Here is a 27270-nt window from a genome sequence, read left to right on the forward strand (position 1 = left end):
TCAATACATTTTGCAGCAATCAGAAGTGTTTTTTTAGGCAAAAGTACATGCGGCTTTTTAAAAATCTTTGCAATTTTTGAATTTTAATTTTGTATATGGCATATAGATTGCACACTTGGCACAGATTGAAGATGATGAAGCTGCAAAGGTTATTTCATGGCACTTGGCAAGTGATATGGACTGTGTGGTCACTCTAACCACTGATGCTGCTCGTAGAATCTTTGATGAAACTCAAGGTCGTCAACAGGTGTTGCCACTTGATTCTATTTATAAGAAGACTCTTCCAGATTGGAACAGGTTAGAAAAATTTGAATTTAAATATTTATTTTAGAAATACTTTTCCAGCTCTTTTTCTTTTGGGGAGAAAAAAACTTAAATTGTGGGCAATTTATTAAAAAAAAACTAGGAAATCACCTTAATAATTGCAAATTTTGTCTTCATATTTGTTAAATTAATTGAAAGTTGGTCCTGTTAATAAGTGATTCATAGCTGTACTGCTATTCTTATCCGTGCTAATATTGATAATGTAGTGACCCTGATCACATTTGAAATTTAATAAGGATTGTTTCTTTTTCTGTGCATATACAAAAAAAAAAAAGCAGCTGAACCTGAGTTTTTAGTGTTCCATGAATGGGAATAATCCACTAATACAATGTTGCATACATGATATAACATACCAGATTACTTGTTGTCTAGGGGAAATGGGAGGGTGAATAAAAGACAATGTTATAGGCAGATTAGAAGATCAAAGAATGATTTACCTGTCACATTTATGGAAAGGGAAGCAGATTATGACCAAGGAAGAGATAGTGGACATCATTAAAAACAAACTAGATAATTTTGAATACATTTAATTAAAAGGCTTTTGCATAAACAAAACCATTGTAACTAAGATCAAAAGAAATGTAAGTTGGGAAACAATTTTTACAACTAGTATTTCTAACAAAGGACTCATTTCTAAAATATAAAGAGAATTGAGTCAAATTTATAAAAAAAGAAGCAACACCAAGCCATTTCCCATTTGACAAATGGTCAAAGGGTATGCAGAGACAATTTATAGATGAGGAAATCAAAGTGATCCATAGTCATGAAAAATTGCTCTAAATCATTACTGATTAGAGAAATGCAAATTAAAGCATCTCTGAAGTACCACCTCACACCTGTCAAACTGGCCAATATGACCAGAAAAGACAATAATTAATGTTGGAGGGGATATAGGAAACACTGATGCATTGTTGGTGGAGCTGTGAACTCATCTAACCTTTCAGGAGAGCAATTTGGAATTATGCCCAAAGGGCCATAAAATGTGCATATCCTTTGACCCAGCAATACCACTTACTGGGTCTGTACCCTGAAGGGATGATGAAAAATGGTGAAAACATCACTTGTACAAAAATACTCATAGTGGCTCTGTTGTGGCAAAGAATTGGAAATGAAGTGAATGTCCATTTGGGGAATGTCTGAACATACTGTGGTATATGTATGTATGTTATGGAACACTATTGTTCTATTAGAAAACAGAAGGGATGAGAATTCAGATAAGCCTGTAAAGACCTGTATGAACTGATGCTGAGCAAGATGAGCAGAACCCCCCAAAAAAATTGAACACCCTTAACTGCAACATGGCGGTGATAATCTATGTGATGACTTGCTTATTTCATCAGTGCAATAATCAGGGACGATTGTAGGCTATCTGTGATGGAGAATACCATATCTATATACAAAGAAAGAGCTGTGGAGTTTGAACAAAGACCAAGGACTAATACCTTCAATTAAAAAAAAAGTTGTCTTATGTATTGTTATATTATTTAATTTTGCTATCTCTTATATTTTATTTTTTCCTTAATGATATGATTTTTCTCTCAACACATTCAGTTTTGATCAATGTATAGCATGGAAGTTATATAAGTAAAGACTATCAGACTGACTAATTTCTGTGGGGACTTGGCGGGAGGGAACAAGGTGGGGGGAAAATTGTGAAATTCAAAATAATACCAAAAAATGATAGGTAGATACTACTATTGTAGTATTAGGAAACAAATAGAATATTTATACAAAAAATGAATTTTGAAAACTAATCTTTGCATGTAGTTGAAAAATAACTTATTTAAAAAAAGAAAAGATAATGTGGGCTTGGCCTTTTGCTTATGCTTTTCAGATATAGGAAGGGATCAAAAGGGAAACAATCCATATAGTAGAGTTACTGAACTAGAGTAAACTGGAAATGAGAATTGTAGGCTAAATTATTTAGCTTACATTATTATTTTGCTCTTATAACTTCCTGATACTTACTTGAAAATAACTCATTGTTGCTTTTTTTTTTTGCAAGGCCCAAGGTCACACAGCTAGATAATTATTAAGTGTCTGAGGCCAGATTTGAATTTAGGTCTTCCTCACTCCAGGGCTGGTGCTCTATCCACTTCACCACCTAGCTGCCCCCATTGCTTCTTTTTTTTAAAAAAAAAAATTCTCCCCTTCAACCACACTTCTGACCTCATCACTGAACTTAAACTTCTTTCCCTACTTTCAGTGATCTTACAAAAAATTTTATTTATATCTTTTGGGTTTACTTGACATTTTCATTTTTCCAACTACATACATAGATATTTTTCAACAATTGCTTTTTTGGTAAGTTTTTGAGTTTCACTTTTTGCTTCATCCCTCCCTCCCTCCCTTACTTCCGTCTCCTTCACCTGATAGAAAGCTTTATGATTTACTTTATATATGTCTAAATATTTTAAGCATATATCAATACTAATTATATTGTGAAACAAGAATCAAATCAAAAAGGAAAAAAATCCCAAACATTAGAGACCTAAAAAAACAAAATATGTCAGACAGCTTTTAAAAATTGAAGATAGAGGTTTGGTCTGCATCTGAACACCATAGTTCCTTCTCTGGATATGGATGGTATTTTCTAACTCAAGTCTAGAAGTGTCTTTGAAAATTGTACTGTGAAATGAACAAGTCCATCATAGTTTCACCCAATGTTGCTTTTACTGTGTGCAATGTGCTTCTGGTTCTGCTTACTCCACACTGTTTGTTCAGGTCTTTCCAGACTTTTCTAAACTCTTTTCCCTCATGATTTCTTATGAAAAAATAGTATTCCTGGGGGGCAGCTAGGTGGCTCAGTCTATGGATAGAGCAACGGGAGTTAGGAGTACTTGAGTTCAAATCCAGCCACTTAATAGTTGTCTAGTTGTGTGCCTTGGGAAAGTCATTTAACCCCATTGCCTTTACCCCCCAAAAAGTAGTATTCCATTACATTCACGTACCACAATTTGTTTGACCTTTCCCCAATTGATGAGCATCCCTTCAATTTCCAAGTCTTTATAAACACTATGAGAAGAGCTGCTCTAAATATTTTTGAATATATTGTTGATCTTTATTTTTTTTTTTATTTCTATTTTTTATTTTTGTTTCTATTTTTTTATTTTAAGATTTTATTTTGAGTTTTACAATTTTCCTCCTAATCTTAGTTCCCTCCCCCCCACCCCACCCCACAGAAGGCAATTTGCCAGTCTTTACATTGTTTCCAGGGTATACATTTGATCATTATTTTTTGCTAGTTGGTGTGGGTTTTTTTTGTTTTTGTTTTTGTTTTTTTTGTTTTTGGCAAGGCAATGGGGTTAAGTGGCTTGCCCAAGGCCACAAAGCTAGGTAATTATTAAGTGTCCGAGGCCAAATTTGAACTCAGGTACTCCTGACTCCAGGGCCGGTGCTCTATCCACTGTGCCACCTAGCTGCTCCTGATCTTTATTTTTTAATAAAGCCTTTCACTACTTTTTTGACAAGGTTTATATGGTTTTCCTGATTCTGTCTACTCCACTTTTATCAGCTGTTAAATTCTTGTTTAGCTCTTCAATCCCTGTCCTCACAATATCTCTTCATGTTTTTCCATTTCTTTCACTCAATCATGCTACTAAATTCAAGGTCTCATTACCTTTTTTCTGTATTATTTATTATTATAGACCTTCTAATTGGTCTGCTTGCCCTTAAGTTTCTCTCCTTTGTAATCCATGTTACATGCCACTGCTGAAGTGATTATAAAAATCAGAGGTTTGACTGACCTTTCCCAGTCAGTAATCGTTTTTCCTCAAGAATCTAATAGTTTTTTCCTCACCACTATCTCCTCATCATCTATTTATCAAGACTTATTGTACATTATTCCTTTCTAGTGAAAGAACCATCAAAATTTTTTTCTTCTTGCTCTCCCTTTACTATAAACTTCATCTCTTCTGTGGGCCCTTGCTTAGGGGCCTGAAATATCTCCACCTCTTAGAATAATTTCCACCTCAGCTTATCTGCCATCTCTTACATAATGATTAACCCCCCCCATTCCCTCTTTCACCTACCTTTTCCAGCAAGCTATTTTTGCCTCTCTCCATATATTTTAAAATTTTTCTTTTATTTTCTGCCTGATTTGTGTATTCTTAAATACACACACACACACACACACACACACACACACACACACACACACACACTGTTTCTGAAGCTTTGAAGTTTTAGAAAACCTTTGTATTCTTATTGGCAAGTATAGTCATGGTATGTAAAAAGTATTTATTGATTAATGCATTCATTTGAACACTAATGCTACCAGGAAACTATGGAAAATTGCAAAGAAGTCACTTTGTCTTTTTTGGAACCTGTTCTCCTATGTTTGCCCCTCACTATTTTGCTTTAAGGTTCTAGAATTCCCTCTTCTGTGCCAAAAAATTTTTCCTACACTGAATCCAGTAAAATAAAAATATGCATTTCCTGAGTATTAGTATGAATTTCACTTGTGACTTAATTAACCGGTAATTTCTGCCTCTTTAATTTCTTATCCTTGTAAGCCCTGTTCAAGTGCTAGGTTTAGATAAGACAGTGATCCTTCCTTCTCAGAATATAAAGTTCAGTATTGTTATATATTTGATGATATAAACATTTTTTTACAAATGTCAGAGATGTATATTCTTAATGCTTTGAAAAGGCGAAAGTAAAGAGACAATTATTGCAATTGGTTGGGTTACTGAATATGGAAACACTCCTTTTTTTAGGAAATGGCACTGGGATTGTGCTATACAGAATTAGTACGGTTTCAACAGGCAGAAGCAGAAAGACATTGCAGGTAGTGGTAATGACCTGCTGTCAACCAAGGCACCTACAGGATGAGATAACAGTCATTCAGTCAACAAATATCTATGAAGGCCTTATGTCAGGCACTGTCCTTGTTGCTGGGGACATATCCAAAGAAAGAAAAAATCTTTATTCCTCAAGTAGCTTACATCCTACAGGATGAAATGAAAAGCACATACACGAGTACATACAGAATAAAGATAAAGAGAAGAAATGCCAGTAGTTTAAGAATGAAGGAGGGCACTAGCAGTTGAGATTAGTAAAGATTTCATTTAGAATATGGAGCTTGAGCAGGGTTTTGAAGAGAAGAGGAATTCCTTATGGAAGAACTGGTGAAGCAAGTTTATTCCAGGCATGGGAGACAAGCAAGCATAGAGAGAGTGTGCCTTTTGTGAGTAATCCAGAGATCAGAGAGCAGTGGGTTAGAAAACTAACTTGATGTCAGGTTGTACCATATTATGAAAGGCCTTGAAGAACTGGCTAAGAATTTGACAATAAATAGGCATTGAAGGATTAAAGCAGGTAATAATCAAATTTGTCATGATTGAAGGATACAGTGAAAGCAAGCAAATCTTACAGGGGCAATGTAAAAGAGCACCAATACTAGGGTAATGTATAGGAAATATAGAAGGAAAGGGATAGAAGTGAGAGGTACTGTGGAGTTAGAATCAATAAGACTTGACATGTGATTGCATATAGAAAAAAGAATCAGAACAAGCGAGTGGAGTTTAAAACTGAAAGCAAGTAAATGAGTCTATGCTGCTATATGGAGAAATAGTAAAGTCAGAAACTTGAACTTAATTTTGGTGGAAAGGTAATCATGGTTTTTATATATATTTTAGAAAATGCATTCTGAACTTTAATACCACAAAAAAATCAACATTTTCATATATGAATTTAGGTCTTGCAGTTAGTGTCAAGACAACAGTCAAAATTTTTGTCTGTATGTTTTCTTTTGTCTCACTGTATAGTTTTCAGTGTCTCACTGTATATGTTTCAGTGACCCTTCTCTTCATCATTCTTTTTTTTGATTGTTAAAGCTCCTTCAACTTTTACCCTATTTAATACATAATTTTTTTATTTAAAATTTAAAAAAAAGCATTGTAATGAATAAGTACAGCTAAGCATAATAAATTCACCAAGTGACCATATCCAAAAATGATAAGACTTTTTCTTCCTGCACTTTGAGTCCAGCACCTCTGTCTGGATGTTAGTGATCTAAGTCCTTTATTGTGCTTTGTCCAGACTTTCTAAAGTCTTTCAAAGTTGTTTTCTCATTCAGTAAATTATTCTTATTTGGCTCACTTCATTCTGAAATTATGTCTAATATCATCTTATAGCACAATAATATTCCATTATATTACTTATCAAAATTTTTAGCCATTTCTCAATTTATGATCAATCCTTACTTTCAAGGTCCTCCTCTCCAACTCCTTTTAATCCTTCCTTTCAGTATCATTTGGGTTAATCTGGATCTGTGTTTAAGCATGGTTATAAAAGCTGAGCCTATATTAGATTGCTTTCTGTCCCCGGGGGGAGTGGGAGGGAGGTAGATGGGGGAGGGAGAAAAATGTCAAACTTAAAACCTTGCCAAAAAAGATTGATTAAAAACTACTGTCGCATATAGTTTGGAAAGCAAATATTTTTTTTTTTATTTTTGCAAGGCAGTGGGGTTAAGTGACTTGCCCAACATCACACAGCTTTGTAATTTAGTGTCTGGGGATGAATTTGGACTCGGGCCCTCCTGACTCTAGGGTCACTGCTCTATCCACTGTGCCAGGACGCTGCCCCCCAAATAAAATATATTTTATAAAGTTTGTTTTGCTTTTAAATACTCTCACCTCAGGGGCCGGCAAGGTGGCCCAGTGGATAGAGCACTAGCCCTGGAGTACCTGAGTTCAAATTTGCCCTCAGACACTTAATAATTACCTAGCTTTGTGGCCTTGGGTAAGCCACTTAACCTCATTTGCCTTGCAAAAAACTAAAAAAAAAAATTCTCTCACCTCATTATAATTCTCCTTAACTCCTGTCCCCTTGTCCACCATCCCCTATTTGTGCCTGATACTTTGTTGAATTTGATCTATTTATTTAATTATCCTTTATATCCAGTAAAGATAAATTCCTCTAATGCCAACTACTCCTGCTAGAATCACCATATTTGTAAATCTTTTCTCAAATGTATTCTAGTTCTGAGAAATAGTAAGTTCTAGTCCTTTCCCTGTAAAGTCATCAACTCCAGTAGCTTTCTCTCCTTGGAAGATTTCTCCTCTCCTGCACTTCCTACTTCCAGAAACCTCTATTTTAAGTAGAGTATCCAGACCAGCTATGTTCACTTCGTTATGGCCTTTGCTGCTGTCCTTTCTCCATGTCTTTTATGATATTTGTTGCCTTTCACCATTAGAGTGTAAATTCATGGAGGACAAGGGAACATGTGTCTTTTTGTTGTATTCCTAGTGTTTGGTCCATAGTAATCAAGTAACAAATGCTTGTTGACTTATTCTTCCTTTTTGTTGTGATGCAGTCCTCCTCTCTACACTAAGGTATTTCTCTTTTTACTGTTCTTTTTTCTTCCACCTTAGCGCCAAACCAACCACTTGTAGATCTTGTATTTTTCTTATTTAAATCTGCATGCCCCAATTAAGATCAATGTAAAGCATGGAAAACAATGTGAAAACTATTAGACTGCCTTCTGGGGGGGGCGGGGGAGTGAGATTGGGGGAAAAATCATAAAATCCAAAAATAAATGTGCTATGAATCTGTGTGCCCTTCGAAAAAGTTTCTGAGGGATGGACACTTGTTTGTTCTCCTCCTAGTAGAAAGTTAGCCTTTTCATTTGCTCAAATAATTTTACTTTTCTAAATTACTCTTGGCTCCTTTTTTTTTTAATTCTTATTTAGCTCTGGCCTTTTCATATTAGTATGGCTTTAAAATCTTCTTTTCTAAAGGTTCTTTTGGAACTATACTCAGCTATGCAGATTAAGTTATTCTTAGTTGCAAGCATTTTTTTTTTTTTTTTGTATTTTTGTTTTCTAAGATCTCCTTTTCTTGTGAGAAGCTGTCAAGTCTTACATGATCCTGGCTATGGTAATTGAATCCTTTTTATTTTCTCAATACTTAAAGGTTTTGTTGTTTTGGGGGTTTTGCTAGGCATTGGGGTTAAGTGACTTGCCTAAGGTCATACAGCTAGGCAAGTGTTATATGTCTGAGGCTGAATTTGAACTAAGGTCCTCATGACAACCAGGACCAGTGTTATATTCACTGTACTTTTTTCTTTAATATGGAATTTCTAAGCTTTGGCTTGACTTTCCTGGCTTTTAAATATTTCTTTCAAGATGTGCTTGATGAATTTTTTCTGTTTTCATATTACTCTCTGATTGTCGTGGGTCTGAGCAGTTTTCATTTGTGATTTCTTAACATTAAGCACTAGGCTTTTTTCTTTACTTTTGTAATCATGACTTTTAAGGAAGGAGTCTTATGACACTTAAATTATTTTTTTCTCTTTTCTAAGTATTCATGTAGTTCTTGTGGAAAATTCCTTTTTTGCTTATTGTTATAGAATTAATACTCTTGGTATTTTGGATATCCTTGAAATGATTTACATCTTTTTGTCTTTACTCATTATTTCATTTTTGGTCTAACCTAGTATTTGTGTTGACCTTTACTTCCTTGAATTTGGCCCTTCTACTTCTTTGAAGTTCATCAAACTGATTTTCAGGCCTTCTTTTGTCTCAGGATAGAATCTTAGAATCCTAGCACCTCAGAACCTCTGGGCCAGGGCTGCCCTGCTTTGAGCACTATTGTTTTCTGACTGGTTGTTGCTGTTCCTGAGCCCATTCCAAGGACTCCCATGGGTTTTGAGCCACCCTGGGACTTTGCTGGAGGAACCCTTATGCCCTATATATAAAAACCTTTAAGGGTACCAGTGTTTCTACCCAGTCTCTGCTGTCTCAGGAGACCTTTGGATTGTTCTTTTGAATGAAGCTCTGTCTCAGCTAGCAGCACCCCTTTCTGTTGCCTTTGGTCTTCTGGCTGGCTTTTCTTGCATTTCAGTGGCATAGAAGTAACGGTAGTTTTTCCTTTAATTTCTTGATCTATGATTTATTTTTTTCTCCTGCTGGCATCCTCCTCCATTCACTCAACTATATTGGCCTAAAGTCTGCTTTAGATATGTTGTGTTTGAGGTGCCAGAAGAATATTCAGGGGTGGATTACCTTGGTTGGGGTAGTTTGGGATTTGCATCCAGAGTTCAGAAAAAAAGGCAAGGGTGAAGATTCTCAAATCACTATCATCTATATAGACTTGATAATAAAGCCATGAAAGTGAATATAATTAGCAGAGTGATATGAGAGAAAAGCAAAGAATCAGGAACACTGTTTTAAAGAAAGGGGTCTGAAAAACATATCCAGTAAAGAAGGGACATGAAGTATATTTGTACCCTTAGTGCCTTGGAATATAGTGGATACTCAAAAAATTATTAGATTGAATCTAGGCTAAGGTTTAGTAAGCCCCCTGACCATATATGTACTCAGCTTGCATCCTTAGACCTTTTGGGAAGATTGTGAATAATTTAATGTTTAACTTTATATTGAGAAATAGTTTCTTAAAGTATCTGATATGGATGATTTGGGGCTCTCTTTCTCTGTATCTAGAGAAAGAACTGTGGAGTTTAAACAAAGACCAAGGACTATTATCTTTAATTTAGGGGAAAAAAACCTGATATCTTATTGTCTGATCTTGCTATCTCTTACACGTTATGTTTCTTCCTTAAGGATATGATTTCTCTCTCATCACATTCAATTTGGATCAATGTATACCATGGAAACAATAGACTAATAGACTGCCTTCTGTGGGGGTGGGGGGAGGGAAGTAAGATTAGGGGAAAAGTTGTAAAACTCAAAATAAATAAAATCTTTATAAAAAGTATCTGATAAAATTACAATTATGGCCCATTCTTTATTAATTTTCTCTGAAACTTCACAAGATTTGATAGGGCAAAAGAACAAAAATATTTTTCTAATATTAAAATGTTTGTAGTCTCCAGTGCAGAACAGTTGAGTAGTGTGGGAACACTTATTTTAACTTTCAAAATGTAGAGTTAAAACTATATCTGAATATTGGGGAGTTAATTATGTGGTCAAAATTATATACACTAACTTTTCATTATATTGTTAAAAGTAATGATGAGAGAAACTTAACTCTAACTTAATATGTTGTTTTTCAACCAGGCCTCTTCCTCATTTACGAAATGGAAAAAATTATTTCAGACCTATTGGTAATCCAGTATTTGCCAGAGATTTGTTAACATTTCCAGATAATATAGATCATTGTCAAACAGGTAAAAGAAAAATGTTATTTAAATGGGAGTAGAAACAAAAGTTACTATTTAGTAAATGTATTACACATAGAGTCACTATCTTTGTCAACAGTACTATGCCAGTTCATACTTTTAATTTTCAGAAAGTTTATTTATGGAACGCCTTTTGTTGTCAGTTGCTGTTGACAAATCTATTTTTCACTCTTTGTATAAGAATTATAAATATTAAATATTCCATTAAAGAAAATATTTGCCATTTGTTTTTTATTTGAACACATTAATGGGAAAAGTTTTCATAATTTGAAATCAGATTTTCATTATTTTTTGTTTCAGTTTTTGGGATGCTATTAGGAGATACCATCATTTTGGACAATTTAGATGCTGCCAACCATTACAGAAAAGAGGTATGTTTATTTGAGTTTGTATATTAACATTTTTAAGGAATTTAAGGATCTTGTAGTTCATGCAGAAAACAGATCATTCATATTTGTACTTAGGGGACAATCAATTCTATTAGAAATTTGAAAGAAAATGCAAAAAAAACTAAACACCATTCAAAATACCTGAAATGTCAATATATTTTGAAAGTCTGATCTGGTAATATTTGCCTTCCCTACACTTATAAATATTGTAAATCAAGCAATATAATTGAATAAATATTGGGAGATACATTGTAATTTGACTTTGATTTCAAGTGTCAAAGTAAACAAACTTAGAGCTTGTGTTTTTGAAATTAGAGCTAACTCTTTTAAAGGCTTTAAATTATTCTTAATTATTTTATATTATGTGAGTAGTTTGGCCCATTATATATGGGTATGTATATACCCACACATAAATTTGCCATACATCTTTTTTCTACAGTATAACTTTTAACAGTATATGAGTTGCCTTAGGCTCCTTTGAAAGACTTCATTCTTTACAGAATTAAACTATGTCTCATCTTTCCCCAGACTCTCTCTCCTTCCTTCCATCTTCCCCCCAAAATAAGACTGGGTCTTATATTAATTTTTGCTCCAAAAGATATATTAGAGTTTATTTTCAGGGGATGTCTTTTTTAATTTCCATGTACAACATCTGCATTTATTCATTTATTCACATACAAAAATGTACATTTATTCAAATGCAGCCATGCCATCTTTTTATGAAACATAGTTGTAACTCTTCAAAATCTGAGTTCCAAACTGAATTTCTTGTGACTCCCATTTCCTGTAGAACCATTGACCCCAGTTTCTCCTGTCCAGCAATTGAGCTCTCTTCTTGCCCCAGTCACCTGCTCAAGGTGCCTTGCTAACAAAATTGTCAATGTTTTTATCCTGTGAATTCTTTATCCAAGTCATAATGGACCAGAGCACCAGCTCTGGAGACAGGAGTACCCAAGTTCAAATCTGGCCTCAGACACTTAATGATTATCTAGCTGTGTGGCCTTGGGCAAGCCACTTAATCCCATTGCCTTGCAAAAACCTAAAAACAACCAAAAACAACCAAAAACCACACTCTCTTATCAGCTAGGCTTCATCAAGTTTCCACAATGATTTTTCAATGAAGTCATTGATTTCCATGCACAAATGATCATTGAATGTCTTTTTTATTGCAATATATCAAATGTCTGGAGGTGGCTGTAATTCCTATGGGAATTATTATTTGATCTATTCTTCTTTCTTCAAGGAAATTCTTGTCTTTACCTCAATGAGTGCCAGCTAGCAGACCTCTGGCTACTTCACAAAATAAGTGGCAACATTAAATTGACCCACTTCCTTATAAGTGCTTGTGTGCATCTTTTTTGGTTTCAAGAACATAAATGCCTGAAACATGTTCAATCTTATTTTTCTTGCTTTTAGTGATGATTAGAGGTGGGCCTTTCTTTTCATCCAGATTTTATCAAGTGCCCACTTTATTCCTGCATTTTTTTCTGTACTCTATTTGGTCATTCAACAGTAAGTTTCAAATTCATCTTCCAAAGGTGTCAGCTTGGATATTTATAATACTTAATTATAATTTATATTATCATTTACTTTTAAGAATTGATGTTAGTAATATTTATTTCTATTTAAATATATATTAATATAATTTTATAATTCTGTATGTCTCTTATTTGGAGGTAGTCCTTTATATTCTAAACATCCTGAAAACTCATGGTAGAGCTTATTTTTGGGGAAATCTGGTAATTTCCTCATTTCTTAGGAGAGTAGCATCATCTTCCTAACTCACCTAGGTTTAAAATGAATGGAGTCATCCTTGTCTTCTCACTCTTTCATTCACCTTACACAATTAGTTGTCATATCCTATTATTTGTGCCCTTGCACTTCTTATATAGGTTCCTTTTCTCCTCAGATGCTGCCATTATGCTAGTATAGGCCCTTATCACCTCACATTCTCACCATTGTAATAACCTACTGGTTGACCTTTCCTTCAAATCCCTTCCTTTTCCAATTCATCCTCTCTCATCTATCAAATTGATCTGCCTAAAGTATCATTCCATGTTGCTCATTTATTCATTATACTGTAGTGATTCCCTGGTACCTACCAAGATAAGAGCTAATATATAAAATTCTCTATTGACATTCAAATTCTTTGTACCATTACCTTTTCCTACCTTTCTAGTCTTCTCCACATCTTGCTCCCTTTCACATCCTCTGAGATTCTGTGACACTTCCCTTCTTAATTCTAGGTTTTTTAGTAGTTATGTCATATTCTATCATTTCTTGCATAATGAATTCCATGCACACTATTTTCTATCCTCTTTCCCAGAATCTTAGTTTAGATTAATGCATTGTTTTTGTTGTTTTTTTTTTTTTATTTAGTTTTTGCAAGGCAACCAGGGTTAAGTGGCTTGCCCAAGGCCACACAGCTAGGTAATTATTAAACGTCTGAGGTTGGATTTGAACTCGGGTACTCCTGACTCCAGGTCAGGTGCTCTATCCACTGTGCCACCTAGTCGCCCCTAGATTAATGCATTTTGTATTACTTTTTAGTTCACAGTACATATGACTGTCAAACTAACTATTTTTAATCATTCCCTTCTTTTCCCCTCCCAAAGAAATGGCAAGCCTAATTGATGTCTTGGATATTTAATTTGAGAACAGTACTTCCGTACTAGAGAAGAGCAAATTGTGTCCTGATTTGCAAGAAACAAAAAGAGCACAGACTCTGATAACTAGAGACTTAGTGAACTTGACTTAATTTTCTTGGAAAAAATCGAGATTGAGTCGTTCATGAAATGGACAGTGAGCTTCTAATAGTGATTGCAAAAGTCCAACATAATTTCATTATATTTGACTAATATTAATTCCTTTTGTTAATTGAAGTTTAATATTTAATAGAAATTCAGTAAGAATTATTACTGTCCTTTTGGAAAAGATGCAAAGAGGTTGGATAAATGATAATGTAGTTAGATTTGATGTTGATTGAATGGATAAACTTGGAGTGATCATTAATGGTTCAGTGACACTTGATAGAGATCTCTAAGTTTTAATTTACTTTTTTTTCCGAATGCTTTAAGGTTTGCACAGCACTTCATAATGATTGCTTCATTTGATCCTCATGAAAATCCTAGGGTATGGGTGCTGTTGTTATTTACATTTTACTGTTGGAAACTGAGGCTCAGAGGTTATGTGACTTGTCCAATATCACAAGTGTCTATAGTTAGATTTGAATTCACATCTTCCTGACTTCAAGCCTCAAATTGTTTTTTATCAATTCTCCTACTTAGGAAAGATTCTGTTTCTTAGTTTTATGTGTATCCCCTCAGCATCCAATAGGGGAATTTAATAAATAGTTTTTTCTTTTTTTCTTTTTTATAACTTATTGATAGTATCCTTTATTTATAATAGGTTGTTAAAATCACCCATTGTCCTACTTTGTTAACAAGAGAAGGTGATCGAATCCGAAGTAATGGAAAATTTGGAGGCCTTCAAAATAAAGCTCCTCCAATGGACAAACTTCGAGGGATGGTATTTGGTGCCCCTCTCCCGAGACTTTATCAGACCCTTGCTGGACTCATAGGCAAGTCTGTTAGCCATTTTAATTATCTGTTCCAAAGAAGAGAAACTTGGCAACTGCTCACAATGAGAAGTGGAGGGATCTTGATCTGCATGAAAGGAAAAAGAAATAGTGCTTGTGAAAAAAGTGAGATTACAAATCAGCAGCATAGTCTTCTTTCTTACCAATATTTTAATCATATTTCTTTGTCTTCCATCAGATCTTCTTCAGCAATATCGTTCAGCTGTGTGCAAACTCAATAGTGTGACTAAAGAACTTAATGGTCAAATAGACTACCTTAATACTCCAGATATGCAGAAGAAAAAGCAGGAACTTAGCGAACAGGAGAAAAATCTGGAACGAATAGAACAAAAACTTGGTATGTGTACATTTTCTATTAATACTTTTTCTATAGTGGAAATTATTTATGCTTTAGTTTTTCTTAGAGGACTATCATAGTCTAGGAGGGAAAGATTGTAATGACATGACAGTTCATCTCCAAGATGTTGAAACTTGGTCCTTTAATCTCTCCTCCATAACTTTTAGAATTTGTTTCCTGTTAATAGGAGAATGGCATTAAAAATTATCACTCTCTCCTCTTCTTTTCCCCTCCAAATTTTTGATAAGATTTGAGCCTTTTATTTTTCTTAATTTTATAGCCAATATGATAAAAAATAATCTATTATTTTTATTCTTTAAAGGTATGACTCCAACAGGTAAATGTGAAATAGTCCGTCAAGCAGCTAAACTCGGTATGTCAGACAGCCCAATCCCTCCTAAAAGAATGAGAAGGGAAACGACAAAAAAACTAAATAGGTAAGTCTTTGTTTCCTAATTTTAATTTGATTGAAATAATGAGGATTGTTATACATATTGAATTATTACATGGGAAAGATTCATAAAATTAATGTTATCTTTATCTAAAGAATTACTGCCCTTGATCATTCTGATTCTTTGAATATTTTTGTTACTGTTGTTGTGGTAGGGGTGGTTAGCAAAAATCACGCAGAAAAGAGATTCTATTTTGATTTCTAATTCAAGTGAATACTTGAATGTCTCACCTTAATTTTCTCCAATCATGGTGGATTCTGCTTTACAGAATGACCAGTTATTAGATACATCAAATTAATGTGAAAAATTCAAACCACCACTTGTTCATTGATATTTTAATACTTCATGAATTTTAACATTGTATGTTTGTACATTGACATATAAATTTATAAATTCATATTTATAGTTTAGGGAATTGGGTGCCATTTAGTTTTCATGTCTTGAATCATCTTTAACCTTTTTTCTTCAAGTATATGGTATAAATGTCATCTTCAATTATTGTCTTTGAATAGTTAACCATACTAGTTCCATAGTTGAAATGTTATTGGGACGTCTTTGGACATACTTAAATACTAAATACTTACAATGTCTGTATAACTTCTAAAATGTGTATGGGAGTGTTCACACAAGATGTTCCCTAGAACTAACTATTAGTATCGTGTGCCCACTGCTCTGCTTTCAGTGAAGATTTTCTTCGGTATCAACATGCATTGAAGCTATCCTGGGGACTTTTGGGTAAACAGTCAAGTTGTTTTCTGGTGATGAATTTTTTTTTCCTGAAACACTCCTGAATTATAATAGAAATTAGTGAGAAAATGATTCACAGAATAACAGATTTTTGTTATCTTGAAAGGACCTTTTTAATCACACAGCTCACTCCTTTTTAACAGATGAAGAAACAGTAGAAATGTTAATTTTTTTTCTATTAATGAGAAAACCTAGTTTCCTTGGTTCTAATATGTTACTTTTTTGTTGTTGTATTGCTTGTATCTGAGACTGGATTTGAACTCAAGTTCTCCTGACTTTAGGGCTTGTACTCTATCCACTCTGCCACCTAGCTACCCCTATGTTACTTTACTTTCAGGGACACATCCATATTCAGTGAGATCCAAGTGCTTCTATATAGATGGTCTAACAAAAATTATAAAATACTATGAAATAGTTATTTTTTTCCCACTGATTTCTTAAAGCAAATCCTTGTCTTGAGGGGAATATTTACATGACCTAAAAGGGGGGCTGTATAGGTAGTGGAAGTGTGGGGTGGGGTATTATGGAAATTAAAAAAATTTCCAATTCATATCAGTATGTAATGGTGTACTGTGTTTGTAGAGAATAAATATTAAGCTCATTAATAAAAACATTTCAGGCACTTTTCCAGATTTTTATCATTTAACATGCATTTTTCAGACATCATCATTGTGTCAGACATCATCTTAGATAGACCCTAAGAATCCAAAGAAAAAGAATCAATCACTTTTCTTAAGAAACCTATATTCTAAACAAGTTTATCTAACATCATCCAGTAAGGAATCCTTTCTTTTACCAAAAAGTTCAATATGACCTTGTACGGTCTGTTATTTTTGAGTTGGTTCTACCCTGATTTGGAAACTATAACAGTTTAAACTGTTGCTTCCTAGCTTGCGGACAACTAATTCTTGGGTGGTAAAAGTTTTCAAATATGTCATCTGTCATGATAGACTCTCTCAAATAACCTATGCAAGAAATGTAATTTCTTTTATATAAGAGATTGCAGTATAGATCATTCCAAGGAATAGATATTTTACTACTCTAAAGACATGATTTCAGAGGGAAAAATAATTGACATACTTAAATAGTTTATCATTTAAAGTGACTATCACCTGGAGATCAGTGGCAGGATGCCACTGAGAAAAAACAGGCTGGAACTTCAAAGAACAGGGAGAGATAGTTGAGTGTTCCTTCTATTGGTAATATTTCAATACCCAACAGAAAGCCAGGAAGGCTTCAGTATGCACAATAGTAGTGTAGGATAGGCAGTTTTGGATAGGTTGTATCATTTCTCATTCATGGGAAGTAAATTTGTGAGATAACAGATCTATTTAAGTATTTCAAAGTTTTTTTTAAAAAAGTTATATGTCAGACTAAAGTCCAATATTCCACTTATAATTAAGATTCTACCATATTGGTTAAATTGCTTCTTATCTAAAAATTATATTAATGGCTGTCCTTGAAGTAATAAAATAATATTTCTTAAAAGAAAAATCTACTTTTGATTTGTTACTAAATTAAAATGTCCTTTCCCTACTACTAAGGAATATTGTTAGCTCTTAAATCTGATCTGTGAATAGAAAATAGAATGTTTCAATTAAGTTTAGTGTACCAGGTTATACCTGAAAAATTATAAACTTGTCAAAGCTAATATTTTCTTTCCCATGCTTAATTATCTGCATAATTTGGACCTTCATTATTTGCTTATATTAATGAGATGTGTGTCAGTTTAGTTTTTGGGGGTTTTTTTACTCAGTTTTAGTTTTTGCAAGGCAATGGGGTTAAATAAAGTGTCTGATGCTGGATTTGAACTCAGGTTCTCCGGACTCCAGGGCTGGTACTGTATCCTCTGCGCCACCTAGCTGCCTCTGTAGTTTTTTTTTTAACTTACTAAAGAGCCAATAAATTCTCTCTACTTCTCTTCTGCAATCTTTAATTCCTCCTTTAATTTTAAATTTTACTTTGAAAATCAAAAAAAATATTTTAAAAATATCATTGCCCCATTTATTGCTAATTATGGTTTCGTTATTGATTATAAATTTTAATTTGAAAAATAGCTAATAGTATGTAACAATGTTTTATTTCTCATTAGACTCTTGCTGAATGGCAAGAAAGAAAATCATTACTTTGGTCTTAATGAAATTTAAGCTTTGTTTTACTTTGTACTTAAGCTGTGTTCTTTCTTTTATTGTTTTGTAATGTAGATTGCCTACTGAAGGTAGTCTGTGGATTTCAGTTAACAGTCAAAAGAATTAGTATCTTCCAGTGACATTAGAAGACATGATTATTGGATCATTCACTTATACAATCGTTCTGTAGGTTTTGGGGCATTTCTCTAACCCCAAGTAGCTCTGTTATCTTAAGCCATATACATACACTTTCTAGGCCTCCTACTTTTCTTTAATTGTAAAATGAGGGAGCTTGACTAGACTAGATGAACTAAGTTCTTTTCAAACTTTAAAATTTGATTCTGTGACATGGTAAAAGTCTGCTATTAAGGATATGATTTTACTTTGTTGGGCATTCTTTTTATCACAGTTTATCATAAAGTCTTTACCATTTTAGTACATTTTTTAATTGTTATAGCAAAAAAAAAGATAAATTACATTGGGCGGGTTATTCTCTTGTCTCTGAAGTTAACTGACTGATCCTTGAATAAAGTCAGCCACCAGTTCTGTATGTAGTTGGGTATGCCAGAGCTTGTGGTCCTCCTAGATTTTGAACTTGGATTTGGTTCCTTCCATGACACTATGAGTCATCTGAGTAGAGCTTAGATAAAGTTTTGAAATATAATGTATTCAAATTGAACATTTAAGAGACTTTCTTATTAAGCCATCTTCTCGTCTTCTGTGTTTTTCTATGGTAATTTTTACCATGTTGAAATCAAGTTGTTAAATGTGATGGCAATTCTACTAAAATAGGCTTCCAGTTCTGGATTCTGTAGGGACTCTTATAACCTTCTTGATGTTTTAACATTTTTTTCTTTAGTTCTCTGCTAAGTTTCAGACCTAGTTTCATTCAGAACCTGAATATTCCTACAGTTGAAACTCAAAACTCAGCATCTGTCTAGGAGTATTTTATTACCCTCCATTGAAATAGTTGAAATATGGAACTACCCTTCTGAATGTTTAACTGCATCTTTGCATGACAAACTAACTTTGTAAGAAATAATACTACTAAATTTAATGCATGCTTTACACCATCAGCATTATGCTTAGGGATGAGAAAACCCTGATATTGCCATATTTAAAATTTTTCAGTTGTTTCTTATTGTTTGCAAAATAAAATACAAACTTCTTTCTTTATCCTTTAAAGTCTTCCATAATCTGCCTCCAGCCTCTTTCCATAGTGATTTTATGTTCCTCCCTCACATCCATGCAATATTCCAGTCAAGCTGGTCTCTTTCTGATAAACCCCCATTACCCTTCTCAGATTGACTCTTGGAACCTTAGGTTTCTTTGAAGCTATTGCTGCCACCTAGACTACTTTGAACTGTTATGTATACATCTTGTACTGACTTATCTGTACCCAAGTTTTTTCCCAGTAGTATGTAAGCTCCTTGGGGCAGGGATTGTTTTCATTTTCCTCTCCGCATAACTGCTCCTGCAGGTGCTACAGCAACAGCTACTGAAGACCCAGGAAGAAAAATTTTTGCTGTCAAACTCCTTGGTGTGCTGTCTAATAGTTCAGTGCCAGAAATTAACAAGATGTTATCAATGGATATGACATTAAAGAAGAAGTTTTTGCTTCCCTCTAAGAACTGTGGGACCTTTCCATCTGATTGGTAGTTGAACCCTTCCCTAGGTATTGGTTCTATTAGAGTGGGAGCTCCTTGAGCCAGGGACTGTCTTATTTTTCTGTTTGTATTCCCAGTGCTTTGCACATAGTAAGCACTTAATAAATGTTAGTTTCATTCATTCATTCATTCTGGTATTATTCTTGTTCATTTAGGTCTACCTCATCTACTTAAATGTTTCATAATTTCATGGAAATGAAGATATGTGTGTTAGTATTAAAGCTAGCTTATTTCTGTCCCTCAGCAATGTCTTTTCATATTCTATTTTTTTTTTTTTTTTAGGTTTTTGCAAGGCAAATGGGGTTAAGTGGCTTGCCCAAAAGCAATGTCTTTTCTATCAGACAGGGCAGTCATTTTTTTTCTGACAAAATCTATTGCTGCTAATATTCTGCATGTTTTACTTAGCCAAACAGAAATTATGGAAATAAAAATAAATGATGGAATACTTCATTTAATATTGGCATTAGTTCCATTACTTGGTAGCATATATAAATATTTATTGTGGTTGTCTTTTTTAGTCAACTGGAAAACATGTATTAAGCACTGACTATGCCAGGTACTAGTTCTGGAATATAGAGAAAAGCAAGAACTATTTCCTCTTTTCAGCTCACAATCTAATGGAGAGTCAGTATGCAAACAATTATGTACAAGCGAGAATATATGATAAACTCCTGCTATTGCAGACCAGATATTGAATTACAGATGACTTAGAAGGAATTCTTGTAAAAAGGTAGCAATTGTGCCTTTAATTCCAATTAACAAACATCGATTAAGCACTAGCCATATTCTAAGCCCTAGGGATTAAAAGATAAAAATGGGCTCTGCCCTCAGGAAACTTTAATTTCCTCTCTCCTGCTTCCAGAAACAAACCAAAAAAAAAGAAAACTTGTTTGGCGTGGAGAAACATATATACACACATAAGTAAAAGCAAGTATGTTTAAAGTTAAGATACTCCAAGGCAGATTTAAGTGTAAGGGACAAAACAGCAGCTAGAAAGGATTGGGAAAGGCTTCATGTAGGAGCCAACATTTTGAAAAAACTACGTGCATAAGCCTTGGGATGCAATCTTGGCAAAAATACAGAGATAGGAAATGAAATGTCAATATGAAAAATAGCAGGTAGGCTATTTCGGAAGGAACTTAAGGTTTTAATAAGGGTAGGCTGGAGTCAGATTTTGAAGGGTTTTGGAAGGAAAAGGAGTTTGTATCTGAGTAAATTAATGAAGATTGGAGGGATATGGTCAGATTTGTAGTTTAAGACTATCAACTTGTCAGCTGTTTGAAAGATGGAGTCTAAATGTGGAGTTAGAGGGCATGGAGACCAATTAGGTAGCTGTTCAAATTGAAGGCCTACGGGAGGATGGTATTTTGGTATGAATAAAAAAAAGAGTAGATGTGACATCATATGGTTGTAGAATCTGATTGGATATGTGGTGGAGGGAAGAATTATAGATGACTCCTAAGGAATCAAACCTGGAGAACTGGAAGGGCTATTATTATACTTTATAGCAGTACATAAATGACAGTTCATTATACATTGAAGTTTATAACCTTTCTTCACTTTCATAAATATGTATGAGAAAATGATTACACTCATCAACAACAGTTCTCAAGGTTATTGAGATGTAATTCTACTGGCCTGTGGTCACTGGCGATGATGAGTCTTTTCTTCCTCCCTACTTCCCTTCCTCCATACCCTGAGAAGGCAAGTACAATGCCCATTATATATATTTGAAATTATGCAAAACACTTCCACATTACCTGTTGTCAGGGAAGGGGTAGAGCAAGAAAAATAGAGGAAAATTTTAAAAAATGTTTCAACTTCCCTCTGTATTTCATCATCAGTTCTCTGTGGAGATGGATTACTTTTTTTTTTTAATCATGAATCCTTTGGAATTTTCGTGGGCTTTTGTATTGGTCATTGTATCTAACTTTCTCAGTTAATTGTCAAACTATTCCTGTTACTGTGTGCAATGTTCTAGTTCTACTTCATTTTGCATCAGTTCATGTAAATCTTCTCAGGTTTCTCTGAAATCATCTTCATCATTTCTTACAGTACAATAGTGTTCTATCACGTTAATATATAATAACTTGCTCACTTTTTGCCCACTTAATGGGCATTCCCCAATAAGGAATTTCAGTAGAAACAAATTTGTGGTACATAAGACCTAATATATTTTCTTCTCCACCTTGACCAGGCTCATAACCAAATCAGATGTGTGAAAGTTGAAAGAGGGGCTGTTGGTCTCACTAAGAATGCACTCACTTCTGCAGCTCTGCTTCAGGAGACCAAGAGGGTGACTTACCAGACTGAATATTTCTGGGGACAATACAAGTACCAAGGACATGAATTTCCATGTCTGTCCAGATGGGGCTGGAAGCATCCATTCAAAAGAGGGAATTTCGTTGGACAATATGGTCTTACTGGAAGTATCCCAGTCATCTTATTGCTCATTTGTGATATATTGCAAATGTGTCAAAGGAGAATGTTAGGTCTATACTCCGCAAATGTTGTAGTGATTATAAACCTGACACAAGGCTATTTTTCATCTTGAAGAAAATATATGCTGAATTCCAGTATAATTACCATGGATGTTGTGGAGAGATGATTCATGATGAGACTTTTTAAAAGAACTTGGACTAGTTTGAATTTAATGAAAACATTTCAGCTGATGTGAACTATAGAAATTATTCCAGAGATAAGATATTATGAGCTATGAGTGGAAATCATTAATAGAGAGTTCAGGGTAAGAATGGAAATCTACAGATGTTTGGGAATTCAACTGTTATGATGCTTCAAAAAAACTATGAAAGTGACTCTCCACAACACACATGCAACATGGTAGTGTTTTAGATTCTAGCTTCTTACCCTCATTTGTACTGTAGTGCAGTGTACACAGTTTTTATAGGGAATCATTTGACTTGATGCTTGTTTTTATAAATTCTCAGCCTTAATGCTACATTAACATTGTTTTTTAATTTTTTAATTACTTTTTTAAAAGGTCAGGTAAAGTAAAATTCCATATTCATGCAATAAATTACTGTTTAAAAAGACCAATTACTGAAACATTTGAAATGTGTTGTCCAGTTAGTATATAATAGTACATGGAATTTTTATCCAAAATAGGAGTTTTCAAGTAAAATCAGTTGTTTTGTATATTAGGGTTTTTTTTTTTAATATTTGCACATTCTAACAAATGTGTGGTTTTCAACTTTTCTGAACATAAGGGATAATTAGAAACACTTGTTTTCCCCTCTGTAACAGTTACTACTTGTTTTAAAAAGAAGGAAAATTTTGAGTCACTATCAAGTCATTGTGATTACAGCCATTGCATGATGACTAGGTCTATTCTTGTTTAAGCTAGTAAAATTAAACAACTTTTATTTAATTTTATCTAGCTGTTTAACTTAAATTTAAACATCAATACAGCAGTAATAGGGAAATACAGCCTTTTGTTCCTTTGATTTTAGAAAAGTCTTAAAACTGACAGGAAAAATAAGGCAAATTGTTGTTTATGATCAAGATAAATTTTAGGAGCCATTTCCTTGAAATCTGAAGATTTTTCCTTTTCATCATTTACCTTGGTATCTACGTTCTACTGTCTATAATTATGTGCTGAATTATAATATCTAAAAACAAAAATTTTAAAAACTTGTTTAGAAATTATCTCATAGTCACCTAAAATTTTACTAGAGGATTTATAAAATGGGTAACTTGTGTCATCAGTATATGGGGAGTTAAGTATTTCTGTACAAAATTATATTTCATTGATACTTCCAATCCCAAACAAATCTAAAGCTTTATTGCATTTTTTTTTAATCAATGAAAAATAGTGACCCTTTGGTAATCTTTTCCAATGGTATTAGATGGAGGAGAAAGGAAAGAGTGTTTCTGTCCCTTTTGCATTTAAATGTAACTGAAAGTCATATTATGTGTAAGTATTAAAATGCTATATACTATATTCTACACATGTAAAAAGAAAGGAAAAAATACTTTTATTTATATTATACCAGAACCAGTAATAGCAGTTTAGCTTAATTATGGAAAGATAAGCAGAAACACCAGGATTTTATTTTTTGTTAGTTTCTCATTACTGAAGAAGAAAACTGGCCAAGGTGAATACTTTAAAGCCAGCATTTACACTGCAATTCTAATATCCATCCAGACTGATGAATATTTATCATATTTGTCATAAGTAGAAGAAAGGAAAAAATGGACCAATATTTCTTGAATAGCAAAATGAAGATTCTTAGTAAAATGTTTGGAATTTGGAAAAAAGAACTTGTTCTGTTCTTAAAGATAAATTTCTGGTGCATACTTAACTGCTACTAGCCTTCCATCACTTATTTTGTGCATATTATTCATGTTGTTTATATATTTTTGTGCAGCTTTGCAATAAATTTGTACTTGTAAAATGAAGTTATATTTATTTAATTTTCATTAAAAAGAAATTCCGTATTCTGAAGAAGATTACCATCTATTTAAAAATTGCTGTACAGGTCATCACTAACAGGGTAATGTTTGGTTTTTTAAATTATGTGGGTTTCTGTTTAATTGCTAGCTAAATATTGATACCCCATATAATAGGAAATTTCCATTTTATACTTTTAGCCCCTTTGTGATCCAGTCACACAGTCACTAGGAAACATAATGAAAGAATTATATTTTTAGTACAGTGTTTGAAATCTGTGTAGTTTTCTATCATCAAAGTATTAATACTTACTTTGTAGATATGATAATTGTGCTCCAAATATTTCACTTGTTAAATATTTTCATGCAAAAAAATCTTCATTACATAGTAATCATTTATGAAGATGCTTGTTTTTGCATATTGCTTGAACTACTTGTTTTTGTAAATATGCTTTCCATATGCATTGTCCATTTGAACCCCCTAAATGATGTTGAAACTTAACGTTATTTATGGATGGATACTGTGAAAGGGAAAGGTTGCCTAAGTTTGTGAGAGCAATAATCAAAAAATTAGATTTTTCTCAAATAGAAATTTTTTTATTCAGTTATAGATTCTTTTAAAATTTAAGCTACTAAATTTGAAAAAGAATTATTATAAAGATAATTTTCTTTAGGAAACAAATCAAGTTACACATTTTTGAAAGTGACAAGCTGCTGACTCTACTAGCTGATATTAGAAATAGCACAACTTGGAAATGCCATAGAATTTAAAATTTTCACCTTTAAATCAGACTAGCAACAGCTTAAAAAATTAATCTTAAAAGCATGGTAATACTTGACCTAGAGTTAGCAAGACAATTCCTCTCACTAAATCTCGAATTATTATAAGATTAATAAATACCTGAAGTCCCTCCTCCTGTCAACCTGATTTTCTATAATGAAACTTTTAAGTTAAAAAGTCCTCTGGGCCTTAACCAACAACCCTTCTCTCTGATCACAGATATCAAATTCATGGCCCACTGCATGTATACATGTATATCTCCTGGGGTGGTGAGAGGTGAAGATCAGTATCATATTTTGAGGGGAAATTTTTAAGAGTTCATAAAGTTACAAACAACACAGTACATATAATATTATGTGGTTTTCTAAGTAACTACACTGCCCATAGAAGCCCTTTCTATTAGAGTTTGCTACCACTGCTTTATGCATTCCAGACTTCTCAACACTGTTATCTTACCTGTTAACTAAGGTCTTCAGGGCTTTACTCTTGTTTTTGTTTTTGTTTTTGGTTTGGTTTTTTTTTTTTTTAATGTGTCCTTTCCTATTTAGTGTTAGCTCTTTGAGAGCTGTGTCACTTTTTCTCTTTATATCACAATGCTTAATATAGTGCGTGGCACATAATATTGTAAGCTCTTAAATGCTTTTTCATTCATCCATTTATTCAATAAACACATTAATGTCAAATCTAGTGGATTAAGTTTGCCCCCAAGTTTCATAAAGTTGCATTCTTCTGGTTCCCTAAACTGAAATCCCTCCCGCTTCTTTTTCTCTGGTCTCTGAGCATTAGAATACAAAAGTATTTATATACTTTTATTGATAGGATTTACTACCTTCATTGACCTTTCTCCCCCTACATTTCTGACTTTAACTCTCTCACAATAGTTTAAAATGTTCATTTAGGTTCTTGGAAAAAAGTCAAATTGAGTTTTACTTTGGATACTTGTAGATATTTCATTATAGAAAGTTGTGACCAATGAACCTATTTGACTTCACACAATGTTTAGTACATGTAAACAAAAAATCAAATTGTAACTGAAATGGAAAATTAATTAGAATGTATGCTTAGCAAAAACAGCAACTGATGTAGAATATTCTGTTGTGTTGGTCTAGAGCCATTTGTAATATTTTAGAACTAGAAGGGTTATCTTATCTACCTTATCACCCTTTCTCATTTTTTAAAAATAAATGTCTGTGCTGAAATTATTCAGATTGACAGATTGCTCAACAATAAATTTCTTTTTGTATTTTCAAATGTATTATGGAATTGTCTGTTTTAATTTGTGAAATGTAAGGCATATTTTTCCTCTTCTAGTAGTTCCAAAGAATGGATTACATCTCCCAAGGAAAAGCAGAAAATTCAGCTACAAACCCTTTCACCGGAATTTAATGAAAACTCAAGGAAGAGGAAGCATAAAGATACCAATTAGATTGGTTTAAAAACATCTTTGTATTGATTTATGTGAATATATATTAGATATTCATGTTGTTAATTGTCTAAAGATTTTCATACTAATAGAAATTAGTTTTTTGTTGTTGGTAATAGCTACTTATGGTGGGGAAGTTTTTAAGTAGGTTTGCCTAAGTTTGTGTAGTTTTTATTTCTGAAAAGTTGATGTCTTTGGGGTTTTGAATGTGGAGTAAAGTTTCAATCTATTCTTTATTTATGGAATATTAAAAGTTTTTCAATAAATGACAATGCAAACATAATTTCTCCATAAATTGAATCTTAATGTCTTAATTCCCCTCATTTTATAAATGAGGAAGCTGAAAATCAATCAGTAGTTAGTGCTCATGATCACACAAATAATAAGTCTTGGACCCAGAATTCAAACAGGTTGCTAAATAACAAACCTTTAGAGTTGAAAAGGTCCCCAGAAATGAAGATCTCAGCATGTCTGAAAACAAGTCATACATCATTGTGTGCCTAAAAAGGAATCATCCTATTGTTACTTGAATACCTGCAGGAATTAAGACAATTTCATTTATGCATTTCTCTAATTGATTAGAAGTTTTTCCTGAAACCAAGTTTGAACTTGCCTCTTTGCAGGTTCAACATTTTGCAACTGGTTCTGCCTTTTGGATTCAACAGGAAAAAGTCCTAAGTCATGAGTCCTTTAAATCCATGAATACAGCCATTATGTCTTCTCTAGGTTTAACATCCCTAATTTTAGAAATTGATTCTTATGAGTTCAAGGCATTTCTCCTTACTTGTTTCTCTCCTGGACATCATCCATCTTACCTGTGGCCTTCCACAATACAGATTGTAAATAGTAAAGTCAGAAAATTAAGTCCC

At 33.4% G+C, this 27270-nt stretch overlaps 1 protein-coding gene across 1 annotated transcript in view; it reads left to right on the forward strand.

Annotated features, from left to right (window-relative positions):
• Positions 1-26282, forward strand: part of SMCHD1 (structural maintenance of chromosomes flexible hinge domain containing 1) — a 155326-nt gene extending 129044 nt beyond the window's left edge. Inside the window, exons 42-48 of the mRNA XM_074200685.1 lie at positions 107-297; positions 10347-10456; positions 10769-10839; positions 14266-14437; positions 14634-14792; positions 15115-15229; positions 21985-26282. Of these exons, the coding sequence (XP_074056786.1) occupies positions 107-297; positions 10347-10456; positions 10769-10839; positions 14266-14437; positions 14634-14792; positions 15115-15229; positions 21985-22009 (843 nt within the window). The 3' untranslated portion in view covers positions 22010-26282. The remainder of the gene's footprint in view (positions 1-106; positions 298-10346; positions 10457-10768; positions 10840-14265; positions 14438-14633; positions 14793-15114; positions 15230-21984) is intronic.
• The last annotated feature ends 988 nt before the right edge of the window (positions 26283-27270 follow it).

Source organism: Macrotis lagotis, chromosome X (assembly GCF_037893015.1).
Source record: "Macrotis lagotis isolate mMagLag1 chromosome X, bilby.v1.9.chrom.fasta, whole genome shotgun sequence".
In the NCBI taxonomy this organism is placed as follows: Eukaryota; Metazoa; Chordata; class Mammalia; order Peramelemorphia; family Peramelidae; genus Macrotis; species Macrotis lagotis.